Raw genomic sequence first — 20,128 nt, 5'->3', positions numbered from 1 at the left:
CAGCCATAACATGGAACTGTCCGTTTAAACACTTCATTCGAGGTGTTTGGTACACAGTGAAAGGAAGTGATAAGTTTTGCCAATAACAACATTGAATGATTTATGTGTTTGAAAACGGCAGTAACGGTGCATTATGGATGTGGTGGTCCAGGCAACTTCAGAACATACTAAAGTGCAGGGAAAAAGTACAAAAATACTATATTTTTGATGGACTTACCTGAATGAAATTTAAAAACAGAACATTACATCTCTGCAAAATGGAACAACTTAAAACGTTATAAATAGTCACTTACTGCCTCTTTTAATCGAATACGTGGGCATTGGTCCTTCATCAATGTTTTTAGTCACGTTGTTTAAAAGCTAACGAACCCACGCCTGGAATCTTTGCATATGATTAAGACTTGTTGGAGTCGAAACGCGTAATGCTTTCTGCCTCACAATAAAGGATTTCATGAAGCACGGTTGGTGTGGCCTGTTTCGCATACCAAAGAGTGTGTGTTTTCCTTTGGAACATATATATTTATATTTATATATACACTATAAATCAGAAGGTTTTCTGACGCGTGAGCTGGCCACATACAGTTGTCCATGTGAGAAGCACGGATTCTCCAAATGTAGTCCACACACTTGCAGCGATTGTCCTTGTGCTTTGTTGATGGTCATTGCAAAAGCGAGTCTCACTGTAAACGTTCAGTATTGGAAAGATTATGAGGGCCCTGGGGGGCCGATATTTAACAATGTTTTTTTTGTTGCCAGAAACCTTCGCGGCAGTGTACTCAACAACTTCCCAAAGTTTCATGGCGATCGGATGAATGGTGTAGTAATGCATAAAGGACAAACAGACATACTTTCGTTTATATATATGTGTATATATGTATATATATATGTACATATGTATATATATATATATATATATGCAAAATACTTACATTTTTGTTGTAAAGGCATGCGTGGTATAGGCATATGGGTGGTAAACATTTTCGTTGCAAAGACTAATGTGTTGTAATGGACGATTTGTAAAGGCATGCATGCTAATGGCATCTGTCGTTCCATCAGCAACAGTCCCAGAGAAGTGGGGCCACATGTACGACCCTTACATTTTGAAACTCTCAAATTGCATCGCTTTGCGGCTCACAATTTGCGACTTGCAAAATGCAATTTACAACAGTGTCTAAGACACTGTTAGCGATTCTAATGGGGTCACAAATTGCTTGCCTCATTAATGTTCTTGAGACATGTGCTATTTGCGACCCGATTAGGAATGGCTAGCACTCCCAGGAATGGTGGCCTGCTGGGATCAGCAGACCACCATGTCTGCGACTGATTTTTTTTAATAAAGATGTTTCTTTTTTAAATGCAGCCGTTTTCATTAAAGGAAAAGGGTATGCATTTAAAAAAGAAAACTTACATGTTTCTGTTTCAATTTTTAAGAGTAGGCAGTGGTCCCAGGGAACACTGCCTGCTCTTAAAAAGTATTTTCGCACACACTCACAAAGGTGAAGAGGTCCCCTAGGGACCCCTTCCTGGTTGCGAGTGGCTCACTGCAAGTGTTTTGCAACCGCAAATGCGGTCGCAAAATAATTGTACATTGAAGTACAAGTCATTATTTGGAAGGGATGCCCTTGGCACGCCCCTTACTAATAGCGAGTCGCGAATCCTATTTTGCGAGTCGGTAATAGCTTACCGACTCGCAAAATAGGGTTTGTACATGGGGCAGACTAATTTTGCAGTTGCAAACGGCCTGATTTCCTGTTGCGACCGCAAAAAACGGTCGTACATCTGGCCCGTGATGATTCTCCATTCCCTGACCTAGCCCTAGGAATAAAGAAAAGATTGAAAAATACATGAAAAAATGAAAGCTGCTTTCGGGTCTTTGTAGTGATTGTATGTCAAGGTAGAGTTAAAATTAAATCACGTTCTGGAATGTTTATTGTTTTCGTGGGTAATGGGTTTATTTATTTATTTTTATTTTATAAAGTTTTATATAGCGGTAGGCAAGCTGGAAACCATAGCCTCAGAGACACTCTTTTTATGGAGCACAATGCGTCCGAGTCCAGTAGGCATAGTAATTTTGTAAAAGTGGATACGTTTTTTTATGTTCTCTGTCCATGATTACCATCCTGTGCATGTGTATTCCTTAATGTTCATTAATGTTTAGCAAAATGTTGTTTGGCTACATGCTAGCATAGGCCGGTAATTACACGGTACATCAAGTCTTGTCATGTATCACAGTGAAACGACATCCAAACATGCCATTAAAATGTCCACTGTACCATTCTAAGAAATTTCTACTGAAATAAAAGGATTAAAATAATCAAATCCCTGCTATCATTAATGTCTCTATTGTTTGCAGGACATTGATTCATGGAGATAAACAGGCCGGGTTTTCAATCTTCTGGGCTGATGATGGTCTGGACACAGGACCTATCCTCCTCCAGCGATCATGTCCGGTGGAACCAAATGACACCGTGGACACCCTTTACAATCGCTTCCTTTTCCCTGAAGGAATCAAAGCTATGGTAAAGTGTAGTATATTTTGTTACCTGTTCAGCGTGTTCCTCAACAGTTTGTACATGCATGGAAACTCCATTAGCTAATTATCATGACCGAATGTGTACTTTACAGGCAGATTGCTTTCTTTTCTAATTACTTTACAGGCCTCTAGTTTCTGATTTTTTTCAAATTAAATGTTATGTTATGTTATGTTAAAAAAATGTGTACCGCGCACGTACACCGAGACGGTTTCTTGGCGCTCATAACAGACATAACGAACCAAGGCAGAAAGTATTACTCAAAGGCTGACTTAAAAAGGTGAGTTTTCAAGGTTTTTCGGAACAGTTCGTAGGTGGGACAATAATAGAATAATTAAATTTAAAAGTTAGTTCTTAATCTGGCACTGCTTAACAAATAATGCCATTTAAACTAAGGCCAATGCCAAGGACTGGGCTCAGCAAATATCTGTTCTGTCTTCTTGAATGCTAGATAAAAGCGGGACTCTTCCAAGTATCCACACCCTCACCCTGCATAGTATAACACATGTGACAGGTGCCAGGTGTTCCAGTTATAGTAGTCGTGATCGCACTCAATGTGTTATGAGTAAACACAGTTCATCTAGTGGGTGGTGCAGTCGAAGTGAAGCTCACTGTGCTCTGAGCTTAAATAACATCCAATGTGCGGCACTTCCCTCAGGAGTGTCGTCTCCTCGGCGCACTCTGTGATCAAGTTCACGTTATAAGTTTAATAATGTTCTTGACTGGTGTTCATAGTTATTCAAATACTCTTTATTTTCTTTTTGGTTCATTTTATTTCTTCATAAAATGTTTTCAAGACATACTTTCGTAGTCATTCTGCAGAAATAAAATGAACCAAAAAGAAAATAAAGATTATTTGAATAACTATGAACACCAGTCAAGAACATTATTGAACTTATAACGTGAACTTGATCACGAGAGTGCGCCGAGGAGACGACACTCCTGAGGGAAGTGCCGCACATTGGACAGGTGCCAGGTGTCACATTAAGAGGGTCACAGGGTTAGGAGGAAAAAAGCACAAAGATTACAAAATCTCCTTGGCAATCTGATAGTATATGAATGAAAATGAAGATTTATGTTGCAGTAGATAAGCCTGACACTAATCTCCCACTGATATCAGGAACAGAGAATATCCAGGTCAATGGATCCACAAGATGAGTCCACATGGACTCCAGCTGCAAGGAGCAAACATCAAGGACAAAAATAACAAGCATTGAAAATGCAATAGGCCTCGCCTTTGATTAAGCTAAAGCCATTTGCTTTGCTAATGGTATTGTATTCTAGCTTTGCATTATTTAGTGTATATTTGGTATATGTTGTAGTTGTATGTAGTTAAAATTGTTTTGTTAGGCTTTAACTTAATCAAAGGTGAGACATATTGCATTTTCAATGCTTGTTTAGGATGAATAATCAATTATACAAGTGTACGCTAACTGTTGTTTACCTCAACCAGAAGCTATATTGTGGTTGGACAGATGTTCATTCCTGTCAGGTTTCGTATTTCTTTAACTTCTTCTTCATTTACCGAAGAGATGGCGAGAAACCAACAGCGCGCTCCCACATCCATCTAGTTGGGAATAATGTTAAGAGCCTCCAGGAATTTGGCTGTTACCATCAGCCTCAATGGCTTGAGCACCCCAGCCTGCGCTAAATACAACCCCTTGACTGTACTTTTATATCATTACCCTTTATGGGAGTGAAATGGGGATGCGTCGGCACACCGCATTTACACCAAGTGGACACTAGCCGACAGAAACATCAAGCTGCTGTTTGTAAACAAACCAGGAAACGCCACCAATAGCGTATGGATTGAATTCTAGTTAATATGCAGTACTGCTGGAAATAAAGGAGCTCCGCATTTCAGTATTCCCCTTTTTTTCATTTTAAAGTAGTACACAGTCAGAAAAATGAAATGAATAGTTAATGAGAACTTCATACCAGGGGCTTAGCACCTGCCTTTGAAGAGGAACGAATGGCGTTCCCAGATGCACCAGAACGTCCTGTGAGCAGTGTTGTGCAGTCCTTTGGGAAAATAGATTACACAGCAAAATGAAATGCTTCACAGTGCTGTATAACAGGTGCCACATGCAGATTGCATACTCGTAATTACCAAACTCCCAGCCCCCTGAAAAAACACACATACTTAATGTCAAGCCGCAGAGTAGATGAAGACGGGAAATGAAACCAGCAAAAATGTTCTGAAGCATCTGAAATTGACGAATAATGACCAGGGATATAGAATGCTGTAGTGGCACACATCTGACTGGCCAAGACAGTTTCATCCTTTAGAAAGGACCTTGAACAACACTACCAGAATGCTTTTCATAATTTGAACACACCTAACATAATGGGGCCAGTATCACTGTTAGGGCGCAATATCTTGGTCTTCACCGTGGTGCACCTCAAACTGGGTGCACAAGGTGCAGACCGGTTCAGGGCCCGACTGGAAACTTAAAACAGCCCTGGCACGAGCCACTTAGGTCACACATGTCTGCCCGGTGGTCGTGATGCGCTGGGCAGCCTCGGCACTCCTACCCTCTTCCTTGTCCAGCATCATCATCTCCGGCGGTAAACGTTGTTTGGCCCCCAACAGGTGCTCCACTGCAGGCTGGGTTGAGGTTTGGCTGCTCCGAAGAACATTCCGGTGAGGTACAGTTGACCAAATTGTCCTGCAGCAGCCAGCGAGCTCTAATTACCCGCAGCTCGGCCGGATATTAACCCAGATTGCACTCTGCTACAATTAGGGGTGGTCGGAATTTAAGAAGTCGCGCTATGCAAAGCTCAGCAAAACGGTAAAATTCTCCCCGAGCAAGCAAGAGTTCTGCCCATTTGCTTTGCTTTTTTCCTGTTCTCGAACGTTGTTTGCGTGCTCGGGGAGAAATATCTTGCAAACACGCATTTTGAAAGCGCGAACAAGCAAACAATTCCGCGAAGCCGCTGAATTGTTGGCAATTCTGTGTTCTGGATGGAACGCAAAATTACCCATATTACGCGGGCGGAACGGAATTTACCGCCCAGGCCTAGCTACAATTACACTCCCAAGTTAAGCACTTTGCGCTATCCCACGCAGTGTCACCAACTTCAGTGCCTTGGAATAGCAAGCATTGCCAAAGCCAATATTTGCAATGTTATATGTCTCGAATTGCGAGACATATACCAATGGCCGCATTGCCCAGCTGCCCTTTTAAAGTGAAAGTGGGCTTGTGCGCTCAATTTCTAATCAGGAGCCAGCATTTGCCAGAAACCTAACCCTCCCACGTCACGGCAAATCAAGATGACATCAGCCTGTCCAGATGGGCCATCCTAAAAGTGAACAAGGTGGTAACCCCAAAGCCCGGTTGTCAATCACACGCCAGCGTTTAACATAAACGATGACGCGTGCCAACGAAAAATTTAGATCAAATGCGTTACAACGCATCTTACTCTTATGATTGCGTCCTTTATATATAATTCAAACTTAAACTGACATCACAGGAATGACTCAAAATTCATTGTGGATTAGGAACCTCCAATAGTGTTCTCTGTGCAATACACCATCTTGGGAAGGACAGTTCATAGTCTTGACCACTCCTCTTCTGCAGCGCCACCGGTGGTGACTTATGTGTCGAGCTGATTGCAGAACACCCCTCATGGTAACCACAATCACAGCATCATCAGCACGGCCCAGGCAGCAACACTCTATCTGAGTGTGCGATGTCTGCACAGACTTCCTCAGACTGCGGACAACCTAGAGTAAGCCCTGAACACAAATATGTCAGACTGGAGGGAATTCTCAACAGTGAGCGTGTAATTGTTATTTTTGGGCTTCGAGTGTCATAGAACTGTTATAGGTTGTATTTTATACGTGTCTTATTTATTTGATTCACATCATTATAATATGTGACTAGGGTGTCTGAATGGAATTTTTACAAATATAGAAATATAGAAAGATCACTATTATTCTACTGACCCTCACTATTCAGTGTTAAGCAGTCCAAAGTCATCACAATACCCATCCGCTCTTCCACGTCCACTGCCACCATTCACTTATTTAATACCCATGTAAAAGGAGCAAGTGATGAGGTTAGCCCACAAAATCTAAGCATCAAACTTGCCAACTGAGAAATGAATGGCCTCCACCATCTAGCGATTTTTCTCAACACACTCACAAGCAGAGTTGCCCAACAAAAATCTAAGAGGGCCATTTCAATGCCAGAATTTTAGAATAATTTCTGAGCATGTACATGAGTGACATTTAGGATCATTGCATGTACATTTATCATATATGGTTATTCAGAAAATATGGCAATGATCTGCCCCCTCTGTACCTATGTTGGGCATTCTTGTTCCAAAGGGACTTCTTACTCGTTATTATAAACATGCGTACATCGGACCTATTGTAGTATAAGAATGGCACATTGATGATAGGTGATGGCCAGCTCCCATTTAATATCTGCCTTCAGAATTCTGAGAAAACAGTTGATAAAACAACTTTAGTAATACATAGACACAAACTGTCTTCTACACTACAAACATTCGTGTTTCAGGCCTATTAGAGGATTCAAACCTTTAGTTGCGAATATAAGACATGATCTTCACACACTTTGATGTGAGTCGTCCTACATGAGTGAAAAAAAGAAAAAGGTGTTTAAACCCTTAACCCTCACTCTCATGGTGTGTACTGTTCTGTGTGCAAACATTATTTTTCTGTTGAGCATCTTAAAGGTGTGTGCAGGATGACTGGTGTCCTTTGGACGATATGGCTTGGACTACATAGCAGCAGTACCTGAGCTCATCTTCCCCCAAGCCCTGTGATTCTGTCATGACCAGCAAACAGAACGATATTTCCAGGGCGTTAGGATACAATCCACTCCAGCATGAGGGATTTTAACGTACTGTGACTAAGCCCGGGTGGCGTACTCCACTCCACCAGCGAAGTTTGCAGAGGTTTACCAACTCCGCGCTCTTCTGGGAACCCAAAGTTGCGGCAAAACTCCGACTCTCTGTGGCAGAGCCGAGTACGCCCCTTCCCACGGCCCAAAAAATAAGTGTCAAAAAACCCACTTACCTTCTCTCTGGCGTCTGCGGGCCGCCCTCCTCCTCGCCGTGATGTCTTCTCCTTACCTCTGTCGTCCTCCTCGTGTTGCCAGTTGTAACCGCCTACGTTTTATGTTTTGCGTGTACAAGCGCACACATTAAACAATTTATTGAATAAAGATGCTGAGAAGAGTAACAAAATGGGCAAGGGATAATAACAAAAGATGAGCTGTTTCTGTCAGAGTGAATTTCATGTGGCCAATGGAAGAGTTTGTCCAGCAGTGCACATTAAAGGTTCAAGTAAAGACCCAAAAACTATCACTTTATAGTCCTTCTTGATGGTGAAAGACAGTTATTTGGAAAATACCTCAAGGGCAAACTTAATGCTTGGTCCGTATTTATATTCGACTTACCATTGTAGCTAGAATGTGTTGTAGGCTTACAGCCAAAACTAGTATGCTAGCCATCTCTTAATCGGCCTATGCCGATGCCATCATCATCATCTTAATGTTAACTCGATTAGGTTTGCAGACTTAACTCTTAAAGCTACAAGAGTATAACTGCAAAAATTAGCTCATTGGCAAAACTATCCAATAGTTGCTGTGGAAAATAGAGAATAAACAAATTGAACATGTAAACAAATGACTGTTTGAAGTTAACTATTGATAATAAGCTATCTTGGTATGACCATATTTCAACCAAAAAAGGGAAAGCATGTATCATTACTGAATCATTAAAGAGGTTTTCAAACATCTGTGGAGGTCGCGCTATTGGACAATCAATCATCGCATTCAATTCAAAGCTTATTCCATCACTTTCATACGCTTTTTTGGTTTGCAAAATGAAGACCAACAATAAATGTGATACAATCTATATGAGAGATCTAACATCTTTATTGAACCTATGCTCATCCACTCCACACTGTCAATTATGTCTCATACTGTTTTCATTAACAAGTTTGCGTACAGGAGCAATGTTAAATTGCATATGAAAATGTGATTCAGCCAAGCCAAACTCCTTAAAACAGCTATTAATGAATTTAATAGGAAGTGTTGGCATCACCACAGACCTAAGTCTAGCAGCTATCAAACGCTATTCCTAGAAACCAGCTTCTGCCACTACCTGCTCTTACAACTGCGCAGAGCGTAAGGTGCTCATGCGGAAATCTCTGAAGACCAATAAGAGACTGAAGGCCATATGTATCGAAAAAGAGTTTTATGATTCTCAAATTGTGATTTTTAGCGAATCACAATTAGAGAATCGCAAAATGCAATGTATGTAGGATTTGCAGAAAATTTTTGAGAATCCTACGTATTCCTTAGTTAAGAATCACAAATTGAGATTCGCAAATAAGGAATACCTTCCCATTCATTCCTATGGGCTAAAAAGCCCAAAGGAATGAATGGGAAGACATTCTCAATTTGCGATTACCAATTAGAGAATCGCAAATTGAGAATGCAATTTCAAGGTAGCAAGGGTGCCAAAAGGACACCCTTTTGCACCCCTGAAATATGCAAATGTGCACATTTTGCACACATACAAGCCCTAAGGGCATGTATGTGCGACATATGGCACTTTTAAAAAATCCAGAAAGTGCTGTTTTAAAGTAAATCGCAAATTACCACCTCTTGAAGTTGCTGGAAATTTGCGATTCCTTAAGGCCAAATAGCTAATTTCTGGTGCTTCCAGATTTTCATTTAAGGAATCGCAATTTGCAATTCCTTAATTGCATTCGCAAAATAAAGAATCGCAAATTTAGCAATTCTCTATTTTGCAATGGCCTTTTGGAATGATACATCCCAAAAGGCTTTTTCCAATTTGCAAATGCCCTGATTCTGAGAATCTGCATGTTTGTAAATGGGAAAAAGCACTCAAATTACATAATAGATGAGTATCGTTCTACAAATCGGGAATACCTATACTCCAGCTGAGAGGTTGCTTGTAAAAAAAAGTGCTGAGGTTTCAGATCCCAACTGGTCAATTTTTTAGGTCTTGTTACACGCAGTGCTTATTCTCAAGAAACTACAGGCTTTGGCGCCATAAAGACAAGTTAATTGATTACATTAACTGCTCATGACACTCCTTATTTGATTAAACAAAAAGAAATTTGTGTCCATCATTTATTGGGACAAATACTAGTGCTGACCACGTAGCAGCCAAGTACTGTTTTTCTTTGAAGGATCATTAATTTATCTACAAGCTCACTAAGGGGCTCACTATGATGTTGTGCGGAAACTTTCGGCCTGACTCCTTGTTGGATTCGGTTCCGACCGACTTGCGATCTGCGGGTCCGCACGATTGATTACGATGCTTCCGAACACCAATTGGAAGGTCTCCCATTGACTTCAATGGGAGCCTGTGTTCCAACCGACAGCACAGGCTCCTATGGGGAAAAGGGGTGTTTGCGGAAAACCTTACACTATGCCGCGGGCCCCCCAGGGTGCCTGCCACACAGTGGATGGTCTTAAAGGGAGGTCCCTTGGATGCCCCCACGGGCCCCAACTGGAGGCCTCAGGATGAAGGGGTGCCTACTACGGGCCCCTAAATTCAGTTTCGGACATAGCTGTACGTATCGGCTCCGACCGACTCTGATTCTCCAAATGCCAGTTGGAACTGATTCGGAATGTCCGAATGGTTTCCTTTCCGACCCCGTGCTGACTCTTGTGCTTGAGACAACATTGGGTCAGAAGGAATTTGCTAAACAAATATTTAGAATTAATATTGGTTTTGTGCAAGTAACAAAACCAACCTTGTTTTCTATGATGGCATATTGACAAAACCTACTAGTTCAATGATTGCTTTGGGTAATGCTGTACTTGTATGTAACACCTGTAATGCTTTAAGTGGGGTTCTTTATAAACAAACAAGGGAGCTTTGGTATTGGGTTGGTGAGACTACAAAGACATCAGCTTAATTGTCCAAAACAAGTGTTGGATTTTACACCGAAGAAGACCTGAGTGTTTAACCTGTTTTGCTCGAAGTGTTTTAGGTGCATCTAAGTTGATTGAATATCATCACAAAATACATTGAAGACCAGGTGAAAAACCTTTCTCATTGTGGCACATATTGTACATTTAAATCTCCGGCAAATGCCTGTGCTCTACTAACAGGTTTATTTGAAAGGTGGATCAGAACCAGGTATAGCAATAGAGCTCTTAACACCATTTACTGTGGAGGCGAACAGGCTTGTATCAACCCTTGTCTTTGTGTTAGACTCTGGAGTTTGAATATGGATGCAATGGCTGATCTTTCACATTTTTATTCTAAAGAAGAGACAGTTACTTTGTGAGAGAATCTGAACCCATCTTGTACACTGGACACTGCATTTCTTCTGCATATATGCAGGTGTTTTACAATCATTATTCTTATGGGTTGCAAGGATAATATTGCTCCTTAGGAACATTTTCAAATCAGAAGGGTGTCATGTCACCTGTTGTACATTGTAAGTGTTCAGGATTGTACCAAGAGCATGTTTTTTTCAAGATGATAGGCCAATATGTGGTACTTTATTCCCTGAGAAAGAAATGTTGATTTATACTACCTATCATATCTTATTTAGGACTTCAAATCATTAGAGGAGAGAGTGGATCTCAACAGGGTCCTAGTAAAGGCTGGAAGCTCGTAGCACTGGAAATAAGGACCAATTCAGGTATTTCATGATTACAGAATACTGATCTCACTAGGTACAAAATATTGCTGGTAAAGGATAGTGGAAGATATTGCCTTTAGTAGGTCGGAAACGTGTTGCAGTGAAGTTGAGATGGTTAAGCAGGCCATAATAGTATGCTGATTTTAAGTGGAAACTTTATCATAAATGCGAAAGATATTTACGCCTCGCCTTGAAACTTTTTATTTAGAGGCAGCACAACTTGGATACTGCCCTCCGATAACAAAGGAAGCATTAGCCTATTCTATACCTAAACCTGACTGTTATCCCAATAATGTCACATCTGATTCCCCTTTATCAATCCTAAATACGGATTATAGGATCCTCATCAAGATAATTGCAGATAGCCTGCTCCCATACTTACCAATAGATATCCACCCAGACCAAAACGGGGTTGTACCACAATGAGGTACTTTGCTCAGTTAGCGGCTGTTCTTCCATGTGATGGACCAAGCTAGGAATACATGGCCAGGTTCCGCCTGTATTTCTCTTGACCTAGAATAGGTATTCAGTAGGGGTGGGCGGAATTTGTGTAGTCGCGTTACGCAAATCTCTGCGAAATGAAAAAAATCTCAGCGAACACGCAGAAATTCCACAAACACGCTGGATTGCTTGTTCGCGATGCTTTTTTTCCTGTTCGAAACGCATTTTAGAACGCGAACAAGCAAAAAATTTCGCGAAGTTGCAGAACGCAGAATTTTGGACAATTTTGCGTTCTCCCCGGAACCCGAAATCACCCAAATTCCGCGAGCGAAACGGCATTTACCGCCCAGGCCTAGTAATCAGTACCCTCGGTTGGGAATATATGATCAGTGTTGAAGCGCTACAGTCTTGGTTCCAAGATACTATGATGGATCTGAGCGATTGTAATGCGTTCCCCCCTGGAATGTTCCTCACTGATGATAGGATCTGCATGGTAATGGTCCAATTGTGGCAAAACTCACAAAGTGAACCCCCAATTCATACTTCTGTACAGACTCTATGTACTATTCGCCACAGGAGATGTCTGGTGGTCTGGCTCTATAGAGGCCTCTGGGGTGTGCTTGGGTGTCTTTTAAGATATTACGCTGCAACCAGAGGATGAATTGTCCATAGCTTTTATGATAAAGAATGGCAGGCGACTCTGCCAAATCCTGCGTAAGGAACGCTTTTGTTTATTCAGACATGTATTCTCCACAACCTGTCTCACCTCATACAGATTACAGGCTACATTCCCCAGGGTATCCCAGAGCAGTCTTCAATGCCAATCGACCCCAGCACACCTGACGCACATGATCTGGGGCTGTGCACCGCTAAATTTCCTTATGAACAATGGTCGTCTCTGTGCTAGCACAGCTCACAGACGGACCACTCGAACACTCTTTGCGGCTGGCACTTCTTGGAAGTTGTCCTCAGCCTAAAACAGCCAAACTTACAACCCAGTTTCTGGACCGTGCTCTACTGCTTGTATGCCGAGCGATCACTCATCGTTGGAAATCTCAGAGTTCCCCCTCGTTATCGACATGGCATGCTAAATTTCAAAACTGGGCCAGGTGGAAGGTATACTGCCTTGAGGTGAGAGGAACAATGTGTCTCCCCGCTGGCGACCATTGTTGAAGGCCACGGACTACGTCTTGTGTCCTATGCTGACGACACTCAGCTGGTGGTATCCCTCTCACGCGCACCTGGTCTAATGGCGGACAAGTTCAGAGTCTGCATGCAAGAACTGGCAGCCTGGATGTCCGCCAACTGCCTAAAACTTAATGGCAGCAAGACCGAGGTGCTCGTGGTGGGGGGGGGGGTCCACCTGTCTGGTCGTCGGCATGGTGGCCACCCTGCCTGGGAGAGGTACCTGTTCCATGTCATGAAGCAAAGAATCTGGGTGTATGGCTAGATGAGGATCTTGCTTTTGACTCCCAGGTTAGTCGAGTGGTGGGGACATGCTTCGGCATTCTAAAAACTATGAGGAAGATCCTGGATTTCCTACCCATTGATGCTCGACGGACGCTGGTGCATGCGTTAGTTACTTCTCGCATGGACTATAGCAATCTGCTGTATCTGGGGGCAACGGAAAAGGTTTTAAACCGCCTCCAGGTGTTGCAGAATGCTACCGCCCGCCTTGTTTTGAGGCTTCCTAGAAGATCCCCCTCCAGGGCAGCGCTCCAGGAGTTGCACTGGCTTCCGGTTAGGAGTAGGGTGGAATTCAGGGCTTTGGCCACATGCCACCGCATTCTGAGAGGAAAAGCCCCTGCTCCATTACAAAGTCTGGTCACCTGGTATGAGCCCACCAGGAGCCTGCGTTCGTCTTGTACAGGTCTTCTGAAAATCCCCAAAATAAAGAAAATACGAATGGGGGGTAGATCATTCAGATACCTGGCCGCTAAGCGGTGGAATGATCTGCCGATGGAACTACGCATGGAGTTTTCGGAAACCCTGTTCAGGCGAAAACTTAAGACCTATCTCTTCAGACGCTAATTACTGTTGACTGCTCACGGACACCCTACCTACCACAGCGCGGGGACACGCCTTGGCGTAAACCAGGCGCTTTACAAAACTCCCTAATAATAATAATAATAATAATCAAGATGGTCCTGATACCCTACCTTTGCGGCAGCCTAGTGCAAGCCCACAAATTAGTGATTAGTAATGATGATCTTCCACCCTGAACACAAATAGTCCAGATTTCATTAACTACTGGAACTCTGACGGAGTCCATATCTCCCCCTTCACTCCCCTCTCCCCCCAGAATACGCTTGACAAAGGGGCCTTCTTATAACTATTCTCCTACATGAGTGACCCTCTGTGCTTGCCCCCCTATCACTCCTAAAGCGGAGCAGTTTCTTGTTAATTGTTTTTTGTTTATCATGGATGGATTTCTTTCGTACTAGGTGATTGCCTAAATATGATTGCCGGATGTGATATAGCCCATATACATTGTAGAATAATGTATCCTGATGATCATTTACCATTTGACTATAATCCCATGCTCTTTCTATGAAAATCAATAAAGTGGTTTTGAAAAAAAAGATATGAGTGATTATTATTTGGGGCAGTCTTGTCCCATGAACGAAAATGCATCAAAGGGGACAGAAATGTGTTATTCAGTAACTGAGAATAATATTTAGGCCTGCATATGGGTGGTTAAGAAATGCAAATCACATTTGTGAGGCTCATATTTTGTTTTTAGTAAAGACCATACATTAATGGAGCCTATCTTCAACACCACAGGTTTGGACAATCTTATTTAAATTTAGATGCATTCATTTAATATTAGCTGTGTTCCGGGAGTGATAAATTTGCTAGCTGCTCTTTTATCACTTGTATTTGTGAATGAAATAGAGAAGCATCCAGTAGGAGAAGACAAAGCTATTGCACAAGTAACCCATGTTGTAAACTCTGTTGAGAACAAAGGTTGGAGAAACGTTCGACTAAAAGAATGAGATAGTTGAACCTTTATAAATTCTCTGTTGGAGGAATGGCCAGATGAACAATCCTCCTTAATTTTGATGGATATTTTATTGTGCAGAGGGAAGAGGGTAATGATTCTACAAGGGGTACCAGAAAGCTTGGTTTCATTCATGGACGAAGATACAAATGGAAATCAGCTAAATTAACAGTGGGCTGGAGAGGTTATTGGTGACCAGGTTTCGACACCTTTCTGTAGAGGTTCATACTAATTTCACACATTGATATTTGATAAAATACCCATACCATCCATGGTAATTTAAATATTCCCTATGTACCATGGTAGCAAGTAGGTTTAGATATTTACAGACCCCCCAGAACACCAAGGGTGGGATACCAGAGTACATAGTGGTTCTTGAGATCTTACGATTGTTGGTTAAATTATTTCATTTGAATTCTCGAAAACAAAAGGTTCTTAGCTTTCTTGGGGATAAAGCAAATATTATATAGAGCACAATAGCCTACTATATGTTTGAACTTCCTTGTCCAGCCGGGCAAGGAGTTTATTTATCAACGGATATCAAATATGGTTTACAAATACATTTCTGCAACAGTAGCAAGACACAATCCTGTGCCGTACTAGGAGAAAAGAAGGAAATAGAAAAGAGTAAAAGGGGTGTTTTCAGGCAAAAGAAAGGAGCAGGCAGTGCACTGTTATAGGTAAAGAATACGGACAGTGTCGCCTGGAGTAGTACATACAAAACCATATATAAATTATTTTCATGTATGCCAACTCATAGGTGTCGATGTTTCGATCCCTTTGCTCAGTTAAATAAAGGGGATCATCTTCAGGACTTATATAATAGGGTTTGCCTGAGTTTTAGGAGCGCCTGTTGGGGAAACAATGAAAAACAAACAAGAAAGGAAATTATCAGGCGAGAATCCCGGAGGGCGGTCAGTCCATACCATTCTTAACGATTACAATATTCGAAATCGCAGTGTGTGCAGGGTGATGGTGACAGTGGTAGCCTTTCAGTTCAGGTCCAACATTCATATACAATTGTCCTCGGAATCGCAGTGACATAGGTACTGTGGGTGAATAGTTTGGAGTTGTGCGGAACATGTGATTAAAGAATTGCTCGAGGCTCAGTGATCTGGTGATTGAGCAGAGCATTGTGCGTTTATGGTTATCATGGGGCAGGCTTCTGTGCAGGTCCGGTGGGCTAACGGTGACTAGAGCAATGCCTAGGACATACCTCTTGGAGGAGGTGAAGGGTGGTACACCTGGTTAGTAACTAATGGGTGATGGCATCAGGGCTGGTTTGCAGCATGACAGTCAGGAAGTACGTTCCTGTAATGAACAAGTTTGTACATGGGAGAGCATGTGAATCACTCTATATCACTGAGCCTCGAGCAATTCTTTAATCACACACTGCGATTTCGAATATTGTAATCGTTAAGAATGGTATGGACTGACCGCCCTCCGGGATTCTCGCCCGATAATTTCCTTTCTTGTTTGTTTCGCAGTGCGGAAACATTCCGCACTGCGACAATATTAATATGCTTTGGTATAGATAAAATCTTCACCTTTCTTAACTTTGCCAAGTCCTTCCCTAATCTGATTTTAAAAAATCGAATTCTGCCTATTTTGTGGGTTAAGACCTTTGAAGCTCTCACCATGTGGAGAAGTGAACAGCAAATGTATTATATAAATAGCCTTGTTTGTTCTTTTAGGTGGAGGCTGTGCAGCTGATTGCAGATGGCAAAGCACCAAGCATATCTCAGCCTGACGACGGGGCCACATATGAAGGAATTCAGAAGAAAGACAATGCAAAGGTTAGTGGTGAATCAATGTTTTTCGGTGCTACCATCAGTGCTATACTCCAGTTTTAAACTCCCAGTTGCTATTTATTAATATTGGATTCACGTTTTGCCTTCTTTCACCTTCCCTTTTAAAGAAATTGCAGACTTTTAGAAATTTGAAGGGGGTTGGGAGAAAAGGGCAGGGGACAAAATGGTGCGACTGTCAGAAAAATCCATGTGTAATATTTTCAAATTCACTGACTGCTGTAGACTGCAAACTTCAAGACTGGTGTATCAAACTATGATTCTGGGTTCTGTTGGCTTATAAATTTTAGGATTTTTGAAAAAAAAGGAATTCACGTTTTACGAGTCTAAAAAGTCAAATGGAATGCACTGAACACATTTAGAGAAAGGTGCCATCGGTAAATTATTGCTTTCTGTTTAATTAATCAAACTGTATTAAATGCTTTCTAAAATTAGATCTCATTTAGTAACTTAAGTATGTAAAAAGTTGATATCTTTCAAACAAGGGAAGCTGTCAGCCATGCGTCCAAACATACAGAGAAGGTGAGATCAAACATAGAACTGAAGGGTTCATTTAGATTTTGGTGGACAGGGTACTTTGCAAAAAAGAACCTATTGGGGTCATTCTGTTTATAGCAGGGCAGATCTTCATGTTTCCGCTAGTGCCCCGCTTGCACCACCTGGGAAAACCCGTTGTCAGACGACTAGCCAACATCAGTCGAAGTACCTCCGTTGGTCTTCCAATTTTAGGGCTGACATTCTGATGTACTTTGTTTCTGTTTGGGACTGCCATGAAAAGACTGGTGGTCCCAAACACAAAAAAGAAAACCTTTGGGTGTAAGGATCTTTAGGGCCTTTTTATGAGTTTGTCGGTTCGACTGCCGGAGAACCGCGTCCATCCCACCACTAGATTACCGCACTGGCATTCCAAAGACCTCCTTATTAAGAGTAGAGCACGTGGCTGGCGGTGTGGATGCGGAGATCTAGCTGCGGCGGTGAGTATTTTTACCAAATATATCGATGTCTCTGTATGCATTTTGTCTGCATAAGTGTTGAATGCACAGATATGCATGATACATGTGGGAAAATCCTATCTACCCATTGCCGGGGTTTGGTCCATATGTGGGCAGTCCTGGCAATGGGCATGGGGTATGAAAAGGACTCACCTGCAGATCGTCATACACAGAGTAGTTATCCTCGGGTGAAGATCCAGCTGTGAAGGGGGAAAGGATCCACTTTGAACTCTGCCTAGAAGAACAAGCAAAGGGTGATAACGCACCCCAAATCCTCCGTCACCACCACCTGGAAGCTGGTGGCCAGACTGCCGCTGTCAGCTTGTAAACAAGTGAACTTGTAATCTGGATAGCGGTGCAGCTCCCCCGTACGGCCATATTGGCAGCTCCCTATACCTGACCACGAAACTGGCGTTTAGCTGGCGTTCTCGGCGGTTCAGCCGCAGTCTTTGCCACTGCAATCCGCCCAACTCGTAATCTGGTGGTTGGGTTGCCAAGCACTCTATGCTTGGACCACCACCGCTGGTACAGCGGTCCACGGGACTGCCAAACTTGTAATAAGGCCCTTGGTATTTTATTTTCCAAAAACAAGATTACACTTCGGGAGTTTGTTTTTACACAACCAAAAAGTTGAACATGAAACTCAGCAGTTGTATAGCAAACTTTCACTGCCTTCAGAGGATCTGTTGTGGCGGGATCTTCAATTAACGGATGGATATTTCTGCTAGGCAGGTGGAAATGTCTAAAGTTGGTGAGCCGTAAGTCTGCTTGGGCAGGGGAATACTTGTCTTTCCTGCTCTGGCAGATCGGAGTACAGTCAGCTAAAATCTAAAAAAAAATGCTCCGACTCCTCAGAGCTCTTAATGTCTTTGTTTCCCACATCACCTGGATCCACCCTCACATTCCTATATGGAGAACTATCCTATCAGCTTTACATCTTGACAAAATCTGGTGCTCCTTTGGTATTTAAACTTATGATTCGAGACCTCCTTAAACAATCCCACAAAGTTTACAACTAAGTGGGCCAAATATCAAATTACTAAACCAAATGCTCACTCTCAATAAAGTCCAAATGTTGGATGTCATTTTTGCCTCAGACGATCTAATTACAACGCACAAAAACAACCCTCTAATTTGATGTGATCACTTTTGAATCGTATCACATAAAATTATCAAAACCCATTGATAGCCATAAACCCTCAGCGATGTCCAACATGCACCCTTAAAATCTTTTCATCCTCAACCCAGCTGCAGCAGAATTAATTGATCTGTGGGCCCAATAAAATGCACCTACCATAGATTCCAGCCCTAACGTTCTGCTTCATTATTCCAGCTCATCACTCCTTGCTACCCCAGATGAAAGATTAGTAGTCCAGGAACAAACAATTGCACACACACAAAGCACAAATAATTCTTGAATTTCAGGCAAGCTAAAAATCCTTAAACTAGACCAGACGTTTGGAGAGCTGAAAGGAAATGAAGAAGAAATTACATCACCTCAGTGAAGGTGGCATACCACTTAATAATGCTCTAATAAAGCCAAAAAGAAAGCTGAGAAAATGCCCTTCTTCTCTGAAAGGATTTGAAATTCCACCAAACTTTCTAATGAACTCTTTTGAGCTGTCTCTGAACGTCAACACTCAGCTGCCATACAATTATGAATAACACCATCACAAGACCTTTGTGACAATATTGCTCTTCTTTCAATGAGAACATTTCTATTATCTGGGACTTGGAAATAATCCAATACCTATGCCTACTTCACCATTTAAATCTATTTGCAGTACAGGGTCGATGCAAATCCTTTCACTGTAAAGAGGTAAAGGAGTCCGTAAACCAGTAATAAAAAGGTTTATTTAAATGCCATACAATGACCACTGGTGCACAAGAAAGTACGTCCTGCTCCAACCAACTCCAACTGCTTCTCCACCCTCCAGCTCAAATCCATTACATACGTGCATTCCAAGTGAGGTAAATACATTCTACAATCCCAATAGGAAACCTCAGCAACCAATAAAGAAGGAAATAACTTTATTGAAAAAGAGAAATGTGAAAATACCATATTCACACAAGGGAACTCCTGCAGGCCATAACTAACGGACGCCCTTGAAGTTTTCTAAATGATCCTGTTCAAGCACGTCATCGAAAGCCTCTCCTTTCAGCTAAAACTGACATCCTCCTGGCTATCTTTAGCAGCTCCTTAAATCTTGACATTTTTCCAGACATCTGGAAGGCAGCCATAGTGAGGTCTCTGTTAAAGAAGGCCACCGTGGGAGTCAACAACGTGAACAATCTTAGACCCATCTTGCTGCTCCATTCCATGGGCATATTTCTGGAAAAGGTCAGCTTCAAGACCTTGCAGAATCTAACAATCTAATGGACGGACAACAATCGGGCTTTCATCCTGGTCATAGCATCCAACTTGTGGTCCTTTTGGCCCTCAATGATTGTTTCTAGCTCAATTATCAAGGAGAAACTGGCATGCTAGCCCTCATAGACTTGTCAGTCGCATTGTACCACTGACTACAAAATCCTGCTTGAGGGGGCGTGGCTTGGCCGTCCAACATGGCGGACATGCTTTAGTGAGGCTCCCGAAGCCTGAAATGAATCTACCACTTATCCTACCGTTTACGTATCCATCCTTCAATCTCGGGATATGCTAAAGCATGGTGACACTACACTGCAGTTGT

General features: G+C 42.2%; 1 protein-coding gene across 1 annotated transcript in view; it reads left to right on the top strand.

Moving 5' to 3' along the window:
* LOC147663684 (mitochondrial 10-formyltetrahydrofolate dehydrogenase-like) overlaps nucleotides 1-20,128 on the top strand; it is a gene marked incomplete at its 3' end in the record, with an annotated part of 293,187 nt that overhangs the window by 183,299 nt on the left and 89,760 nt on the right. Inside the window, exons 4-5 of the mRNA XM_086950265.1 lie at nucleotides 2,354-2,519; nucleotides 16,333-16,434. Of these exons, the coding sequence (XP_086806391.1) occupies nucleotides 2,354-2,519; nucleotides 16,333-16,434 (268 nt within the window). The remainder of the gene's footprint in view (nucleotides 1-2,353; nucleotides 2,520-16,332; nucleotides 16,435-20,128) is intronic.

This window comes from Lissotriton vulgaris, unplaced genomic scaffold (assembly GCF_964263255.1).
Source record: "Lissotriton vulgaris unplaced genomic scaffold, aLisVul1.2 SCAFFOLD_1986, whole genome shotgun sequence".
Taxonomy (NCBI): Eukaryota; Metazoa; Chordata; class Amphibia; order Caudata; family Salamandridae; genus Lissotriton; species Lissotriton vulgaris.
Note: the sequence above shows the minus strand (reverse complement) of the source record. Positions and strands in the feature narration are given on the sequence as shown.